The 16566-nt window shown below is 35.1% G+C and overlaps 6 protein-coding genes across 8 annotated transcripts; 4 read left to right on the top strand and 2 right to left on the bottom strand.

The window, feature by feature from the left end:
* Positions 1 to 411: 411 nt before the first annotated feature.
* LOC101267246 (uncharacterized) lies at positions 412 to 1240 on the bottom strand. Its single transcript, XM_004242153.5, has one exon. The coding sequence runs from the start codon at positions 1191 to 1193 to the stop codon at positions 612 to 614; it is 582 nt and encodes a 193-aa protein (XP_004242201.1). The 5' UTR covers positions 1194 to 1240; the 3' UTR covers positions 412 to 611.
* A 3451-nt stretch (positions 1241 to 4691) lies between these two features.
* Positions 4692 to 5980, top strand: LOC101267536 (uncharacterized). The gene is made up of 3 exons (XM_004242154.5): positions 4692 to 4880; positions 5332 to 5378; positions 5469 to 5980. The coding sequence occupies exons 1-3, from the start codon at positions 4776 to 4778 to the stop codon at positions 5809 to 5811; spliced, it is 495 nt and encodes a 164-aa protein (XP_004242202.2). The 5' UTR covers positions 4692 to 4775; the 3' UTR covers positions 5812 to 5980.
* Positions 5981 to 6395: 415 nt separating this feature from the next.
* On the bottom strand, positions 6396 to 7294 carry LOC101260542 (triphosphate tunnel metalloenzyme 3). The gene has a single exon (XM_004241639.5). It carries the CDS (start codon positions 7230 to 7232, stop codon positions 6513 to 6515), a length of 720 nt encoding a protein of 239 aa, XP_004241687.1. The 5' UTR covers positions 7233 to 7294; the 3' UTR covers positions 6396 to 6512.
* A 270-nt stretch (positions 7295 to 7564) lies between these two features.
* On the top strand, positions 7565 to 11405 carry LOC101260827 (DEAD-box ATP-dependent RNA helicase 35). Of its 2 annotated transcripts, none has more exons than XM_004241640.5 (3): positions 7565 to 7932; positions 8263 to 9164; positions 10254 to 11405. In XM_004241640.5, exons 1-3 carry the CDS (start codon positions 7912 to 7914, stop codon positions 11116 to 11118), a joined length of 1788 nt encoding a protein of 595 aa, XP_004241688.1. In that variant the 5' UTR covers positions 7565 to 7911; the 3' UTR covers positions 11119 to 11405. The 2 variants fall into 2 exon arrangements, with proteins under 2 accessions (XP_004241688.1, XP_025887398.1); XM_026031613.2 differs by having other exon boundaries at positions 7687 to 7932; positions 8249 to 9164.
* Positions 11406 to 11527: 122 nt separating this feature from the next.
* Positions 11528 to 14264, top strand: LOC101261126 (protein SRG1-like). Its single transcript, XM_004241641.5, has 4 exons — positions 11528 to 12531; positions 12616 to 12863; positions 13442 to 13763; positions 13875 to 14264. Exons 1-4 carry the CDS (start codon positions 12271 to 12273, stop codon positions 14109 to 14111), a joined length of 1068 nt encoding a protein of 355 aa, XP_004241689.1. The 5' UTR covers positions 11528 to 12270; the 3' UTR covers positions 14112 to 14264.
* A 769-nt stretch (positions 14265 to 15033) lies between these two features.
* On the top strand, positions 15034 to 16465 carry LOC101267819 (protein SRG1-like). 2 transcript variants are annotated; one of them, XM_026031614.2, is made up of 3 exons: positions 15034 to 15423; positions 15508 to 15658; positions 16016 to 16465. In XM_026031614.2, exons 1-3 carry the CDS (start codon positions 15172 to 15174, stop codon positions 16426 to 16428), a joined length of 816 nt encoding a protein of 271 aa, XP_025887399.1. In that variant the 5' UTR covers positions 15034 to 15171; the 3' UTR covers positions 16429 to 16465. The 2 variants fall into 2 exon arrangements, with proteins under 2 accessions (XP_025887399.1, XP_025887400.1); XM_026031615.2 differs by having other exon boundaries at positions 15508 to 15755; positions 16016 to 16145.
* Positions 16466 to 16566: the final 101 nt, after the last annotated feature.

Below are 16566 nucleotides of genomic sequence, written 5' to 3'. Positions count from 1 at the left end.
TTTTCCATTAGTCTGTTTCTGTATTTTTATTTCTGTTTAATATGTAATGGCTTCAAACTCTGCCTATGTGAGATCATTCACATTGTTGATTTGAATCCTAGATAACGGAGGAGGGTTGTCGAGGAATTGAAAACAACCTCTCTACCTCATAGATGCAGGGTTAAGGCCGCGTATATCTTATGGAGGAGAGTTGTTGAGAAATTGAAAACAACCTCTCTACCTCATAGATACAGGGTTAAGGTCGCGTATATCTTATGGAGGAGGGTTGCCGAGGAATTGGAAACAACCTCTCTATCTCATAGATACAGGGTTAAGGCTGCGTATATCTTATGCTTGTACAATAAATTTAGAAGATGCATTCAAATAAACATGATAATGCTTAAATTGGATAAAGAGATGGTAACCTAATAATAAATATGCAAAATCATGAAGTGAATCTCATTCATTACTAATATAGATCCTCATCATATCAAATTATCAACGCACATAATCATTGCTTTTATCCCCACCACCAACACTAAAAACACCCTACCAAACCAAATCTTGAAAAATTTGGTGAAAGAACCAAAAAGTTATCTCTCACCAATTATAACCAAAAACAAGAGAAAAATTCAAGTTGGTTTCATATTTTGAAACATTGAATCCCACTTGATCTCTTCAACTACAGAAGAACCCCAATAATCACCACAATCAACCTCCATCTTCTCATGAACCATCGCGCTCGAAAAACTATCCATTCTTAATGAACTCGACATGAATATTGGACTACCATTTGTAAGCAACAAAGTAGTACTACTAGTATGTTTTGCTGGTGCCACAACACTCTTGTTCCTTTTCATCATTTTTGTCCTCTTCCATATTCTTGAACTATAACTTCTTCTTGACACAAGTGCAAGTGCTGACTCATCGCGATGAATCCACGTCCTAAAATACTTTGAAAAACGTTTCTTCGTACGTTTCATTACCAGGAGAAACTTTGACATTGAATTCGGAACATTTCCTCGTTCTTTCTTGGCAAGTTTGAGGATTTCTAGCCTGTGTTTGGCTATAGAAATGCCCATGCTTTGAAGGAATTCGTGATTGAAATACGCGATATCGTCTTGTTCTAGCTCATTATGAGCAAATGCTAGACCATATTCATAAACAAGAGATGGCTCTAGTTCTGTTTTTGACAGCCAAGAAAACCAATCCATGGGTTTTTGAAAGGAAAATAGAGGTGTTTGAAGGTATTTATAAAGTTGAAAGTAGTTAAGACATCTTAAAGGGAAAAAAAGAATTTGGACTTTGCTTTTTTACCCCTCTCAATGTGTGTTGTGTCACTATAACAAAAAAAGCTTCTACTAACATCTGATATACATTAATAAAAAGTGTTAAAGTCTTAACAAATATTAGTTAATTACATTAAATTTAATATCACTATAGTCTCTTATAATATTTATAAAATATACTAATTATTATTAAAAATATATATTTAATAGTAATTAAACTATTTTCGTTAATTAATTCTCAGTAACGTGGCTTTGCTTTTGTTGAGGTGGTAGTTGGAACTTGAGAATGATGACTAAAAAGAAAAAGATGGTATTATTGCATATGGTTTTGTGGGGTCTTTCACTAATGAAGGCCAATTTTGTTCCCTCCAAAATTGAGTAAATTGTCAATTGGAACACTTCAAAAAGAGTGAAAAATAAGAAATCTTTGAGTTTATTATATGGCCATCAATCACGGCGTGGAGAAAGTTTTGGATACCTTTGAATTTATCTGCTTTTGCTTTTCCTTTTGCCTTTTGCTCAATGGATTAGTCACTCCAATATGCAATGAAAACCTTTTATAGTATATATATTATAGAGAATTATCCGCCTAATTATCCTACCAGAGACGAATCTAGAATTTCTAGAATATTGATGGTCCTATAAATAAAATATCAAGTGGGAAATGACCCTAAATTCTTAACTTAAATAACTTACCATTCAAGTATGAGTTACAACGTGTAATATTATATGAATTCTAGGATATATACATAAAATATCAAATCTTATGAGGAGATCATAGATTTTTGTGTACTATAATTTACGTGATAAATTTGACCCTTCCTCTAAGCAATGTCTTTTTTTTTTTATAATGATGATGCTTATTTGCATCTCAATTATTTCATAAGATACTTGCTTACTTCGACTAGCATAAACATAACATATAACTTAACTAACGAAGATTTCGACATGTAAGAAGAAATCACCTAGCATTTGTCTCTGCTATGATTTAAATCTTAATCTCTTGCGATTTTCATCGCTTTATTAACTGTTAACCTATATACTTGGTTGTAAAATAAGCACTTTTTTACGTTTAGAGACTTTTATTTCTTACCTATTTTTTCCCTCCAAGAATTTGTCGGTTGAGAATACAGTTTGAATAAATGGAAACAAACCTTTTCCAGATCTTTGACTGAGAATCTGCTTTCTCCACAAGGTACAAAAGTAAAGGTTTGATTATGCATATATTATTGTTAATTGAAATTAGGTTTGACTCAAATTAATCTGCAAAAAGTCAGGTTTTGCGTGCCATTTCCCTTATTAATTTCCAATGTGTTACTAATATCTGCATTAACGTTTACAATACTAATCTACACAATACTAAGTTGTTATATATACATATGGTGCGTTAAACTAACTGATTTTAAATTCTGAACCTATTTATGCGTATAATTTTGCTTTAAAAATGAAACAAGTAGAACAAATTTCTTGGAGAGAGTAGAAATGATTGTAAGCAAGTACCCCAATAGATGTTTCATAGGTTAGTGAAACACATAATAATGTTTCCTTTTGAAGTTAAACAAAAGTATTACTAGTATTATTGTCATGTGATTTCTTGAAAGAACCCAACAAACAACTGTGCTTTTAAAAGTGCACAAAATAATGATTTAGCAATGTCTTTTTTGTTTCTAAAGTTAATAAAGCATATTTGAGAAAATAGGTCACGGACCGACAAAAAACTGGAACAAATTTACTGTTACCCATGTGATAAAAGCAACCTTCGATTTTGGATTTTTTTGACACAAACAAAAGCTTGTTTCTTTACCCTTGCCACAAAATTTAGCTTTAAGATTTTTAGACCGCCAATCTGGATTTCAATCGTGAAATTTCACATAATATGTTGTTATTTTAAGTGGATAGTATTAGGTAGCAAATAATGGGTTTATAAATTTATGTCTGAATTTCAATTTTAATATACTGCTTTTAAGAACGGCTCAAGTATAGTAGTGGCTTAAAGCAAAAATCAAACGGGAACTTAAATTTGAATTGCTAATAACTTTTATATAATTGATTCCTTCTAGTTTTCAATTGAGAATATAATCATTCTTATTTTAAATTATTTTTCATGAGATATAGTACTCTAAATATATGAAACTTTTTCTACTAATTCCTTCATTTTCATGAAAATTTACTTTTCTCTATAAATAGTATTTAATATTTGTTTAAAATTATAACTTATAACTATTGTTATTAAAAATGAGGTCCCTTAAATTTGGGGGCCTAAGACATGTCTTTTTTTTAATACTGTCGAGTCACCCCGGACTGCTTCAAATTCAAAACATAAATTTTGTTTATATCATTCATAGCTGTTTACTATTAATTTGACACATATCTTAAGAAAAATAAAGAATAGAATAATATCAATACATTATCCTTTGAATATATATTAAATTTAATTCTTTGAAAAATGTATAGATTTTGTATAGTATTTGATAGTAAGGACACAAAAGGAGAAATTATCTTTTGATTTTTTCAAAGAAAACAAATATTATCTGACAATTATTTTTAATATAATGGACAAATAAACATAGACGAAGAAAGTATTATTTTTTAATGAACATTAAATTTGAGGTCCTATTACCAAATTTGTGACGAAATTATAAGTACTCGTTAATTCTTAGTTAGAAATCTCGATATCAAATGAAGTCTGTTTTTGGTATAAGATCACTTTACTTCTAAAGAAAACTTTTTAGGTCTATATTCAAACCAAGGCAATACCAAAAACCCGATAACCAAAAGAAATGAGATTTGAGTAGTCCTAAGTGGTTGGTGTTGTACAAAATAGATGACTTTCTCTTCGTTGGTGTATGAGGTCCTCTCTATTTTTACGGCGTTCACTATTAACTTTGCGTAGGTTATAAATAACAGGCTAATTTACTATATTGCTCTTTAAATATAATACATATAATATTTTAAAAAATAAAATAGGGAAATAACTCATAATTGATGATAAGATAAATTAAAAACTAAGTGTAAGATTATCTATTGATTATTATAAAGTAGACAAAAGAATTATTGAACATACCAAAATAGTATAGTAGACAACTATTATTGAACGCAGGATACGAAAAAAAGAAAATTATTTTCTTCTTCATTTTTATTTGTCACTTTAAACATATCAAGAAAAGACATAATTTTTTTTCCGTGTTTTATCTTTGGTATTAAATATTACTTATTTTTTAAGACATTATTTAATATAAGGGATAATTTAGTAAAATACATATACCATTAATTATTTTTTTTTTATGGGTGTATCAAATTGTGACATGTAAAAAGTGAACCAAAATAGGAGTGTTGCTTTTTTATCTTTTGGATCCACTTGGACAGTTGAGGGGACAAAGTTAGATTTGGTCACATGGTTTCTTTATTTTTTTTCTTTTAAAATAAGAAGTCTAGTTTTGGACCAAAAAAAAAAAAAAAAACTTTTGCCAACTCTTATTCTTCCTTACATTTTTGAGGTATTCTTCAATGGACATGGAGACATTTCCCACCAGCAATGTGGCTGTGCAGACAATGATTTGGTCATTGCTGCTTCAAACTGCTCAAAAATCTCTTCTTTCTCTTCTCTTCATGGTAAATTCTTTGCCCTTTCACTATCACATCTTTCTCTTGGTGTCATTTTTAGTTCAAGTGATGTAGAGCTCAGAACTGGAACTTCTTTTTATTGGATTGTGTGGTTGAAGCCTTTTCCTATCTACATTAGCTCTATATATGTATCAAAACTAGAGAGTCCGGGCAACCTATCCTTATCCTGGAGGAGGTAGAAAGATTGTTTTTTCGATATATCCTAGGTTTGAAGAAAAATAGTAACGAGACTGTTTTTTTCCGCAAAGAAAACCAGTTCAAAGCATACGCAAAAAGAAATAACAGAAGTGAAGAACCCGAGAAATTTCTTGGAATAGAAATGTAATTGTTTGGAGCAACTTGCTTTATAGTTTTTGTAGTTGCTGCTCCATGACTAGACAGTACTGTTTTATTTCCTTTCATTGATAAATAGTTGCTAAATCAGATTCCATTTTTTCAGATTGAGTTTCTAAGCTTGTACCCGGACCTTGTTGTAGTAGAGAGGAGGTACCCAAAAATTATGTTCTTCTCTTTTCTATTTATATTCCTTTTTGTTTGGTGTTTGTATGTGAGTTTGAGTGTTCATTGGATCCCCAGATCATATTATAGGTTTCCTTTTGGTGAGCTTAAAGAAGGTACGGTGCCAGATAACGAACCTAAGGATTCAAGTGAAACTGATGATGATGATGAAAATGAAGACACTGATAATGATGAGGATGATGATGCTGAAGATGAAGAAGGAAGTGATGATGAGGAGGAGGATTCTGATGGAGATGATGCTGATGCAAATGAAGGTAGTGATGATGATTCCGATGACGAAGATGATGATGATGATTCTGATGACGAGGATGATGATGATTCTGATGACGAGGATGATGATGATTCTGATGACGATGACGAGGAAGAAGATAATCAACCACCATATACAAAGATGAAATGAAAAGATAGTACTGAAATTTCCAGAATTCCTAGAATTAGTTGATAAAAATGATCTATGAGATTTGGATCAATAAGGCTCACAAAAAATTGTGGCAATACAATAGATAAACCTAATATGTATCATAAACACAGCAATATTCTAGGTCTTCTATTTATGATTCTAACCAAAAGGAAGTTCAATCTATCGACATTTATGAAGCCCCTAACTTGCCTCGACAGGGCTTCCAATTGAGTAAAAACCTATAAAGCATCAATAAACTTGACTCAAACAATCCACCTTGTCTGCAACATGGGAGTTAGTAAATTACCTTTAAATCCAGGGGGTCTATAACAGGTTTATGGACCTAGGATTGAACTTCAAATTTAGTCCTCCCAGAAAAATAACTCTCTTTGGTGATAATAATGAAACACAATGGATCTTTCAACAAAAGGTTCAAGTAGCTGCCTTAGAAACTCCGGTTTTCCAAAGACTCTTTCTTAATGACGATTGTTGTGTAAACATCATCTTCTATCCTCCCTATTCATCTTCATTCCACATTGCCATTTTAATTTGAGGCTAATACCATATATAATCAGTACAACCAATTTTGGTAACATCACTAGTATAGTGATAGTAGTTGCCACACTCATAATCAATTAGGAAAGAATCTATGTTGAAAAGGAATGTATAATCTGCGACAACATTGTTACTACTACTATTACTTACTGAGGCAATTTTCTAGAGCGAAAAATGGCAAATTTAGAAACATTGGAGTAGGAATATTCAATACCATGAATCTTCAAAAACTCCTCCAGCAAATCCTTAGCTTTTTCTGGATCACTACTCTCACATTCAATCTCATAATTCATTCCAAAATCATAATGTGTTTCATCTAGCTCCAATTTCAACCCGCTCCACTCATACACCGCTCTCACATTCCTAAACCCGCCCAAACAAACCAAACCCTTTTCCCCAATTCCATACTCTTCTTTCACCCTCCGCATTATCCTCGAAGAATCAATCAAAGGTAACCGCCACGGCTCCGAAACACACGCCCGGCCAATTGAAGGGTCAATAGGTTCTTCATCTTCTTCAATGCGACTGATACCGTTTGAAATTACGGGTTTAGCCTTGAGGGAGATAATGCATTGGGTGTCGAGATCGTAGAATCGGAGGCGGAGAACGGCGAGTTTGGAGGAGAGTTCGGAGTTGGCTCCGTCAAAGAAGATGTTCTCTTGGGCGTGAGTTTTGAGGTGGTAAGGTGAGAGAATTGAGGAGACACGTTGGTGAGTGACAGCGTCTGGTAAACGTAGCTTGACTTCTACTTCCATGGAAGTAATTGAGGGGTTAGGAGATGTGGATATGGCGGACTGTAGGGTTCTGCAGAGTGATGAAAAGGTGAGGTTTTTGAGAAATGGAGATATTTTTAATGCATTGGCCATAGATTGGATAATAAAAGTTAAAAGCTTGAATGGGTGGTAGGATTATTTTCTCTTTTATTAGGCCTTATTAGGATTCCTTAACGATCTCGAATTTTATGTTCTAAATATAATCGCACCTCAAATAATTAAACTCAGAGATATTATTTTTTTAAATCAAAGATTGTAATTTTATATTCAAAATTAACATAATATTATGCTATATAAATATATTTATTTGATTATCTTTTAATTTTAAATTTCACTTATCGAAAGTTTTTCAATATTAAATTTATACCTTTATTAACATACATTTTTTAGAAATTAAGTTATGACTTTTTAAAAGAACAATTTCTATATTGTGATTTTTTCTTATAAAACATAATTTGTATTATGCATTTTTTTTTTCGATTTCCTTAATAATTTCAGCTATTTTTTTTTTAATTTCTTAAAATATTAAAAGACAAAATTAAAACATGGGGCAAATAAAATTGCTCTCCTTCTGGAGAAGTCGGCTTATTTATGTTTTGGATCCTAATTCAGTGGCATACTATAAATACCTGAAATTGATTCATCCTTCATCAGAACGGCAACGGACCTTGAGCGCAGCAACATACTAGTGGTCGCCGGAATTTAGTTCCCAGCAATTACTCGAGCGGAGATTAGTCTCTCTGCAATTACCTACTTTTTTGCTATTGCTCAGATGGCAGACCACTTAAATATGGTATGTGGATTCTTGCTTTCTCAATTTTTCAGTGAAATGTTGTATTTTTTTTAAACATTTGGGATTTTTTTTGAGAAATTGATTTTGATTGTTTTATGAGGTTTTGCTAATTTTATTGTGTATTAGAGTATACTATGTAGTTTATTCTGATTTTGGGTCCTCCGCATACGCTGTTTCTTTGGTAGATTGAACTTTTTTTTTTAGCTTGGAGAACAATGTTTCGTGCTTGTCTGTTCTGTGTGTGTAATGGATCGTACCTATTTTCTTGTGTTGTACTAAGAAGTGATATCTGAGTATTTTAGCTCGTCTTACTCAGTGTTGTGCTTGTAGGAGATTGAAGAGGAGGATGATTACGTTGAGTATGTACCAGTTGCTAAGCGCAGGGCAATTGAGGCCCAAAAGATCCTTCAGCGCAAGGGGAAATCTGAAGCATTTGAAGAAGAAGAGGAGAAAATAAAGCTTGTTGAAGCGAAGCCTAGTTTACTTGTGAAGGCATCTCAGTTAAAGAAAGAGCAACCTGAGATAAGTCATGCTGAACAAGTGTTTCAGCAAGAGAAGGAGATGATTGAGCATTTATCTGATAAGAAAACGTTGATGTCTGTTCGGGAACTAGCCAAGGGAATTACTTATACAGAGCCTTTACGCACTGGGTGGAAGCCACCCTTAGCCATCAGACGGAACTCGAAGAAAGCTTGTGATGCCATTCGAAAACAGTGGCATATCATTGTGGAAGGGGATGATGTTACCCCACCAATCAAGAACTTCAAAGATATGAGGTTCCCTGAACCAATTCTGAAGAAACTCAGAGCAAAGGGTATTATTCAGCCAACGCCAATCCAAGTGCAGGGGCTTCCAGTGATTTTATCAGGTCGGGATATGATAGGTATAGCTTTCACAGGTTCAGGTAAGACATTAGTTTTTGTGCTGCCGCTTATCATGGTGGCATTGCAAGAAGAAATTATGTTGCCTATTGCCCCTGGGGAAGGACCATTTGGCTTGATTATTTGTCCATCTAGAGAGCTTGCCAGACAGACTTATGAAGTTATAGAACAGTTTATAGAACCTCTGATGGAGAGTGGTTATCCGGAATTGAGGCCTTTGCTATGCATTGGTGGAGTTGATATGAAATCCCAGGTTGATGTTGTGAAGAGGGGAGTTCATATTGTTGTTGCTACTCCTGGAAGACTGAAAGATCTGCTAGCGAAGAAGAAAATGAACCTTGACAACTGCAGGTGATGATCAGCACTTTTAGTTGAAATTTATCTGGAGTCTCTAAAATGTTCTGTTTTAACTCGATATTACCCCCCATAAGTAGGGACTTTTCATCTGGATGGGACATCGGCTAAATAGAATCAGTATTTGATGAAAAAACATAGGGGCAGGGTGATATTTTTGCCCTGGTTCTGTCTGATGTAGTTAAAGATGTTCTGTTGCTTAGAAAAGTATATTCAAAATCAGCTAGTTACTTATATAGGCTTCTAATTAGTCCACCATCACAAGGCCAAAGAAGTATTGGAGAGAGGTGAATAGATAGAACATGACCAACTTCAGCTTACTCTGGAAATAACCATAGGAGGTTATGGAGGGCACGAATTAGGGTAGCAGGTTAGTTAGAAAGTTAAGAGTTGTCTCAATTATTCCTCTGCACTATTAGGCGTACTGTTAGTTGTAGTATTAGTCTTGTAGTCTTGTCCTTTGAATTTGGCTATTATTTGTTGTTTCTTGTACTTTGATTATCTTTTTATGTTGTTATGACTACTGTCCAGGATGCTTCGTCAGGTTGTCCTTAGTATCTTGTTATGACTACTGTTCAGGATGCTTTGTCAGGTTGTACGTAGTATTTTGCCATGACTTCTTCATTTATATTATTTTTTTCTCTATACTAATTTGGATTTTTATTTCCTTGAGATGAGGGAGGATCTATTGTAAACAGCCTCTCTACCTAGGGAGGGGTAGTATGTATTTACCCTTCCTAGACTCTACTTTGTGGGATTACATTAGGTATATATTGTTGTTGTAATTAATCCACCATTTGGGATCATAAGCCTTCGTTATTATAACTCATGTGTATGTTTCCGGCTGGTGAGTGTTCCACACAGTATGTTCTTCTATTGAGTGTGTACCTGTTGCTACATTTACTTGGGTTCACATATTAGAGGAAAAGAGAGATGCCTTTGGGGTTATGTGTAAAATACATTGTTTGCAACTAATCTACATTTTCCAGCCGTATGTTGTTTTGTATTTATGAAACATTTCATGATTCTTCCAGATATTTTTATTTGAAAATTTTGAGTGCTTACCAAATTGTTGCTTTCTTGCAGATACTTGACGCTTGATGAGGCAGACAGACTGGTAGATCTTGGTTTTGAAGATGATATTAGGGAGGTGTTTGATCATTTCAAAGCTCAAAGACAAACTCTTCTATTTTCTGCTACAATGCCCACAAAGATCCAAAACTTTGCAAGAAATGCACTTGTTAAACCAGTAATTGTGAATGTGGGCAGAGCTGGAGCAGCCAATCTTGATGTGATCCAGGAAGTGGAGTATGTGAAGCAGGAGGCCAAGATTGTTTACCTTCTCGAATGCTTGCAAAAAACACCTCCTCCTGTTCTGGTTTTCTGTGAGAATAAGGCTGATGTGGATGATATCCATGAGTATTTGCTCTTAAAAGGAGTTGAAGCTGTGGCTGTTCATGGAGGCAAGGATCAAGAAGAGAGAGAATACGCAATTGCAGCTTTCAAAGCATGCAAGAAAGATGTTTTAGTTGCCACTGACGTTGCCTCAAAGGGGCTGGATTTTCCTGATATTCAACATGTGATTAACTATGATATGCCTGCTGAAATTGAAAACTATGTGCACAGGATTGGACGAACAGGACGATGTGGAAAAACAGGAATTGCCACCACATTTATTAACAAGAACCAGAGCGAAACTACTCTGCTTGATCTAAAGCACTTGCTGCAAGAAGCAAAGCAGAGAATCCCTCCAGTCCTTGCAGAGCTCAATGATCCCATGGATGATGTCGATGCCATCACAGATGCAAGTGGAGTAAAGGGTTGTGCATATTGTGGTGGGCTTGGTCATCGTATCCGGGACTGTCCCAAACTAGACCACCAAAGAAGTCAACAAATTGCAAATTCAAGGCGGGACTACTTCGGCTCTGGAGGTTATCGTGGAGAAATTTGATTCTAATTTTCGTTTGTTTACTGTAACATGCAAAATGTGTTAGCTTATTTCTGTTCCTTGTGATCAAATTCAGTAGTTCTGCCATAAATGTAGTTCTATTACTTACCTCACAGTAATCCCTAAAGTTATCGTTTCTACAATGTTCTTTGAATGTAAGACATGGCATATAATTTGCAGCATACATGTTTCAAGTCTAGAATATCAAATCTTATGAGACCTAAGAAGATGGATATTTGGAGTCTGTACAGTATTCTCTGCATTATTTTATCCTTTTCTTGTTTCTTTTATATCGCATTATGCCATATGTCAATGTTGCTGATTTCTTTTGAGAATTGTAAGAGTAAAGGTCCATGAAGTTAGTCATATGATATGGTGGGACAAAAAATGTAGAATAAATCAACAAATATTCTTCTTTGAGAGCCCATAGATAGATAATTTTATATTTCGAAAACTTTTAGACCACTCGCTTTGCATTTGTGGATTCAGAATCTGAAGTTATTGCGTTCTAAAACAACTTAAAGTCAATATACAATAGTAACTGAGTCCACATATTTATATGCCTAAACGCTATTGTGCTTCTGCGAATCCATAGTTTGTGCTCTAGATCTGCCACAGCTTGCATGATAGATAGCTAGGGCAGCATGTCAAAAAGTCTTTGGCTTCTTCGTTTTGAGCTAAATATATTCTGATGGTTCAAGCAACACAGCACAATCCTCACAAATTTCTTTTCCCGAGGGAAAACCAAGTATGGGAAGTTTTTGGATGTGCATGACTGCAGTCTGCAGGCGCCTCCACATGTGGGGACAGTTGCATTTGTCTTTGCTAGCTGTATTGAACTAATCTTACGTTTGATCCTTATCTTCTGTTAAGAGATACTCCAACTCATTCGTATTGTATCTCGTGAACATTCAATATTGATGTGACACATAAATTTTAAAAGATATTATTTTGTAAGTTGGGAGTGTTAAACAGACAGAGTGGGGACGAGTTGAGGTATTTTAGATGTCCACGAGATACAATATGGAGTGCTTACTTGTCAACTAAGGCCAAGTTTAAGTGTCTGTATTATGCGTACATATAATGCTATCACTGTGGAACCTGAACTTCTTATCGGAAACCCACTGGATAGTGTAACTTGATCATAGAATTAGCATGGCTGCATATGCAGTTCCACCTGTAGAGGAGTTGCTGTCAAAACGAGTTCAAGAAATGGTCCTTCACGGGGAGGAGCCACTTGGACCTTATATTTGCAGAAGTGGTGAAGATGTTGATGAAAAACAAGACATCATGGATACTTCTCCAATTCCTACAATTGATCTAAACCTCCTGTCTTGTTCTGCAACATCAGATAACAAACGCGAACAAGAGTTGGAAAAACTTGGGTCAGCTCTATCTTCTTGGGGATGTTTTCAGGTTTAGGACATTCCAAATACTGTATCTGAATTCTTTCTACTATGCAACTTTCTTGATATTCAAAGAGTTATATTTGATGAGCAGGGAATAGGACACGGAATTTCAGTTTCTTTACTGGACAAGATCCGCCAAGTTTCACGGGAATTCTTCAAACAGCCAATGGAAGAGAAGAACAAGTATGCTAAATCAGTTGTTGATTTCCAAGGTTATGGAGCTGATCCTATTCCAGAACAAGGTCAGTCCCTTGATTGGTCTGATCGTCTCTTCCTCGAGGTGTTCCCTGAAGATGGAAGACAGTATAACTTCTGGCCACAAATCCCAATATCATTCAGGTAAATGGCCAGTTGATCAGTTGCAATTTAGTAAGATCGCTAGAGTATTACAGTAACAGTCTATAGATGAGAATGATCTAGCAAGCTAATATTCGACTCTATTTTACATTATTGTCACCTAAAATAAAACTACAAGTAACCACCCAAAAGTAGACTGATTAGTAACCGGGAGAACAACGGAGGTCAACTACTACAAGTTAAAGTGCATGAAGTCTTTACACTGTCAACGTATAAATTAGGTGAAAGTCGCATACACCTACAAGATGTCTGCTTTCTTGCTTCTTGGTTTTTGGCTAAGGGTTTAGGCAAGTTCCTGTTTTCCTCTGTCTCAGCACTCAGTTAATCATGCCCTATACACAAATACTGGAAACTTGGAGACGGAATAGCATAAGCAGCTAATTAGTGATGAATCTGAAGTGTTATGACTTGGCATATGGTTGAATCTTAATTTTAAGCATAAGCATGTTTGGCAGATTGGGCATTTTTCCACCTCCATAAGCTAAAATTTGAGTATTTTACTTATTCGTTCTAATGCTGGTTCACTCGTACACGTACTCATGATTGCATCTGTTTTACAGAGAGGTCTTGGAAGATTATTCTGAGAAAATGAAGATGGTCACGGAAATTACCTCTAAAGCTATGGCAAAGTCATTGAAACTGGAAGAAACTTGCTTCTTAGAACAGTTTGGAAAAAAAGCGCAACTGCATGCAAGGTTTAACTACTACTCACCATGTCAGAGGCCTGATCTGGTTCTTGGCTTAAAACCCCATGCTGATGGAACAGGATACACTATTATTTTACAAGATGAAGTAGGACTCCAAGTGCTCAAGGATGGAAAATGGTATACAGTACCAAGAAATCCTACAGCTCTGCTTGTTCTCATGGGTGATCAAATGGAGGTACATATATAGAAGTTCGTTTTTTTTCCTCTATAAATATACATGTACTCTATGGATTGCATATGTACTACTTGTAGTGATACATTCCATTTTCAACAATGAAATTGACAGATAATGAGCAATGGAATATTCAAGAGCCCGGTGCATAGGGTAGTGAGTAATTCAGAGAGGGACAGAATTTCTATTGCAATGTTCTACACACCTGAATTAGGGAAAGAAATCGGACCAGAAGATGACTTAGTTAATGTGGATAGACCAAGGATATACAAGAAAGTGACAGATTATGCAGAAACTCACTGGAAGTTTTACCAGCGTGGTATGAGAGCACTACACACTGCACACATTTAGTACTACTATATATGTATGTCTTCCTTATGTTATTTGGGCATGGATAGAAAGTCTACAACAACAATTTTGGCTTTACATATCTTTCACCTCATGTTCGGAAGAAGAAGGCACCATTCTAATAAATGAATCATCCAATGATGATTTGGTTTGCAATATCTGAGCTCATTCTCTTTAATTTTTTCAAGCATTCCAACATTAAGTTAGACAAGGATTCAGCAATAGAAAAAATGAACTAAAAGGCGCAAAAGGCATTGCATAAAATTTGCTGCATACATATTTAAAGTCTAAAATATCAAATCCATGAGGCCTTTGAAGATTAATATTCACAGATGTGTGCACATTTAAAGGAAAAATCACAGTAGTAGCCCAGGAATTGTGACTTATTTCAATTGATGTAACAGGTCCATGAAGATTGACGACTGTCATATCATATGGTAGGACAAATAAAATAGAATAAATCAACAAATATTCTTCTTTGAACTTTTTCCCATAAATAGATACTCCATTTGATATTTCAAAAACTTAAGGCCACTCATAACTGTACAGATGGACTCACCATTAAATATTTATAGATATTTAGTTTACTTTTTAATTATTAGTATGTAATTTTGGCTACAATTCCTTTTCCTCACAAATTTCCCTTCCCAAGGGAAAAATACAATAAGAAACACACACATATATATGTAATGTATTACATAGACACTTTAATTTGGCTTCAGCCGTAAGTGAACACTTTAACTTGGAAGCACACGTTTAGACATCTTAACTTGATTTCAAGTTTCAACTGACAACTAAACACTCCAATTGATTTACATTGTGTCTCGTGGACATCCACACTGATGTGACACTTAAATCCATGTCTAAATGATGATTTGTAAGTTTAGAGCGTTCGACTGGCAGAGTGGAGATGAGTTGAGCTCTCCAGCTAAGGTCAAAGTATTAAGTGTGGCTTATGTATTATGCTTACATATATAATGCTATCACCCTGGAACCTGAAGTCTAATTCATTAACTTCTTACCGGAAACCCACTGGATAGTGTAACTTGATTATGGAATTAGCATGGCTGCATATTCAGTTCCTCTCTCAGAGGTGTTGCTGTCAAAAAGAGTTCAAGAAATGGTCCTTCATGGGGAGGAGCCACTAGGACCTTATATTTGCAGAAGCGGTGAAGATGATGAAAAAGAAGACATAATGGATACTTCTCCTATAATTGATCAAAACCTCCTGTCATCTTCAACACCATCAGATAACGAACGCGAACAAGGGTTGGACAAACTTGGATCAGCTCTATCTTCTTGGGGATGTTTTCAGGTTTAGGACATTCCAAATACTGTATCTGAATACGTTCTACTCTGCAACTTTCTCGATATTCAGAGAGTTTTATTTGATGAGCAGGGAATAGGACATGGGATTCAAATTTCTTTTCTGGATAAAATCCGCCAAGTTTCAAGGGAATTCTTCAAACAGCCAATGGAAGAGAAGAACAAGTATGCTAAATCAGTTGATGATTTTCAAGGTTATGGAGCTGATCCTGTTCCGGAACAAGGTCAGTCTCTTGATTGGTTTGATCGTCTCTTCCTCGAGGTATTCCCTGAAAATAGAAGAGAGTATAACCTGTGGCCACAAATCCCAATATCATTCAGGTAAATGGAGAGTCGATCAGTTGCCCTTTATAAGATAGCTAGAGTACTGTAGTAATAGTTTATAGACAAAATGACCTAGCAAGCTAATATTTGACTCTATAAGCAGCTAATTAGCAATGAATCCGAAGTGACATGACATATGGTATCATCATGATTTCAAGCATAAGCATGTTGGATTATTTTCCAGCTAGCTCCTCCATAAACTAAAATTTGAATATTTTGCTTATTCGTTTTTAATGGTGATTCACTCATACTTGTAGCCATCGGAGTACATTTGCTGTGCAGAGAAGTCTTAGAAGATTATTCTGAGAAAATGAAAATGGTCACAGAAATTACCTCTAAACCTATGGCAAAGTCACTGAAACTGGAAGAAAATTGCTTCTTGGAACAATTTGGAAAACAAGCACAATTTGATGCGCGGTTTAACTACTACTCACCATGTCAGAGGCCTGATCTGGTTCTTGGCTTAAAACCCCATGCTGATGGAACAGGATACAGTATTATTTTGCAAGATGAAGTAGGACTCCAAGTGCTTAAGGATGGCAAATGGTATACAGTACCAAAAGATCCTACAGCTCTGTTTGTTCTCATGGGTGATCAAATGGAGGTATACATAAACACACTCAGTTATAAAAAGAGAACAAAAAAATTTGGTTTAAAAGCACTAAAATAAGTCATCAATATTATCAAGCTTAGTGTGTTTATTTATTCACTTCTTCAAACGTCGATATAACTTATTGAAAGTTCTGCGCACGCCACTGTGTCCCTTCCCTCCCGCCATACTACCATGATCACACCTGCAGTTGCTTAG

Source organism: Solanum lycopersicum, chromosome 6 (assembly GCF_036512215.1).
Source record: "Solanum lycopersicum chromosome 6, SLM_r2.1".
NCBI lineage: Eukaryota > Viridiplantae > Streptophyta > Magnoliopsida > Solanales > Solanaceae > Solanum > Solanum lycopersicum.
Note: the sequence above shows the minus strand (reverse complement) of the source record. Positions and strands in the feature narration are given on the sequence as shown.

What these genes read in the sequence shown, in the direction of transcription:
- LOC101267536 (XM_004242154.5), top strand. Translation starts at nt 4,776, where the DNA reads ATGGACATGGAGACATTTCCCACCAGCAATGTGGCTGTGCAGACAATG. An exon ending in TTCTTTCTCTTCTCTTCATG is followed by an intron (nt 4,881 to 5,331) that starts GTAAATTCTTTG and finishes CCATTTTTTCAG; the next exon opens with ATTGAGTTTCTAAGCTTGTA. An exon ending in CTTGTTGTAGTAGAGAGGAG is followed by an intron (nt 5,379 to 5,468) that starts GTACCCAAAAAT and finishes TTGGATCCCCAG; the next exon opens with ATCATATTATAGGTTTCCTT.
- LOC101261126 (XM_004241641.5), top strand. Translation starts at nt 12,271, where the DNA reads ATGGCTGCATATGCAGTTCCACCTGTAGAGGAGTTGCTGTCAAAACGA. An exon ending in CTTCTTGGGGATGTTTTCAG is followed by an intron (nt 12,532 to 12,615) that starts GTTTAGGACATT and finishes TTTGATGAGCAG; the next exon opens with GGAATAGGACACGGAATTTC. An exon ending in TCATGGGTGATCAAATGGAG is followed by an intron (nt 13,764 to 13,874) that starts GTACATATATAG and finishes TGAAATTGACAG; the next exon opens with ATAATGAGCAATGGAATATT.
- LOC101260542 (XM_004241639.5), bottom strand. Translation starts at nt 7,232, where the DNA reads ATGGCCAATGCATTAAAAATATCTCCATTTCTCAAAAACCTCACCTTT.
- LOC101267819 (XM_026031614.2), top strand. Translation starts at nt 15,172, where the DNA reads ATGGCTGCATATTCAGTTCCTCTCTCAGAGGTGTTGCTGTCAAAAAGA. An exon ending in CTTCTTGGGGATGTTTTCAG is followed by an intron (nt 15,424 to 15,507) that starts GTTTAGGACATT and finishes TTTGATGAGCAG; the next exon opens with GGAATAGGACATGGGATTCA. An exon ending in TGATCCTGTTCCGGAACAAG is followed by an intron (nt 15,659 to 16,015) that starts GTCAGTCTCTTG and finishes TCATACTTGTAG; the next exon opens with CCATCGGAGTACATTTGCTG.
- LOC101267246 (XM_004242153.5), bottom strand. Translation starts at nt 1,193, where the DNA reads ATGGATTGGTTTTCTTGGCTGTCAAAAACAGAACTAGAGCCATCTCTT.
- LOC101260827 (XM_004241640.5), top strand. Translation starts at nt 7,912, where the DNA reads ATGGCAGACCACTTAAATATG. An exon ending in TGGCAGACCACTTAAATATG is followed by an intron (nt 7,933 to 8,262) that starts GTATGTGGATTC and finishes TTGTGCTTGTAG; the next exon opens with GAGATTGAAGAGGAGGATGA. An exon ending in ATGAACCTTGACAACTGCAG is followed by an intron (nt 9,165 to 10,253) that starts GTGATGATCAGC and finishes GCTTTCTTGCAG; the next exon opens with ATACTTGACGCTTGATGAGG.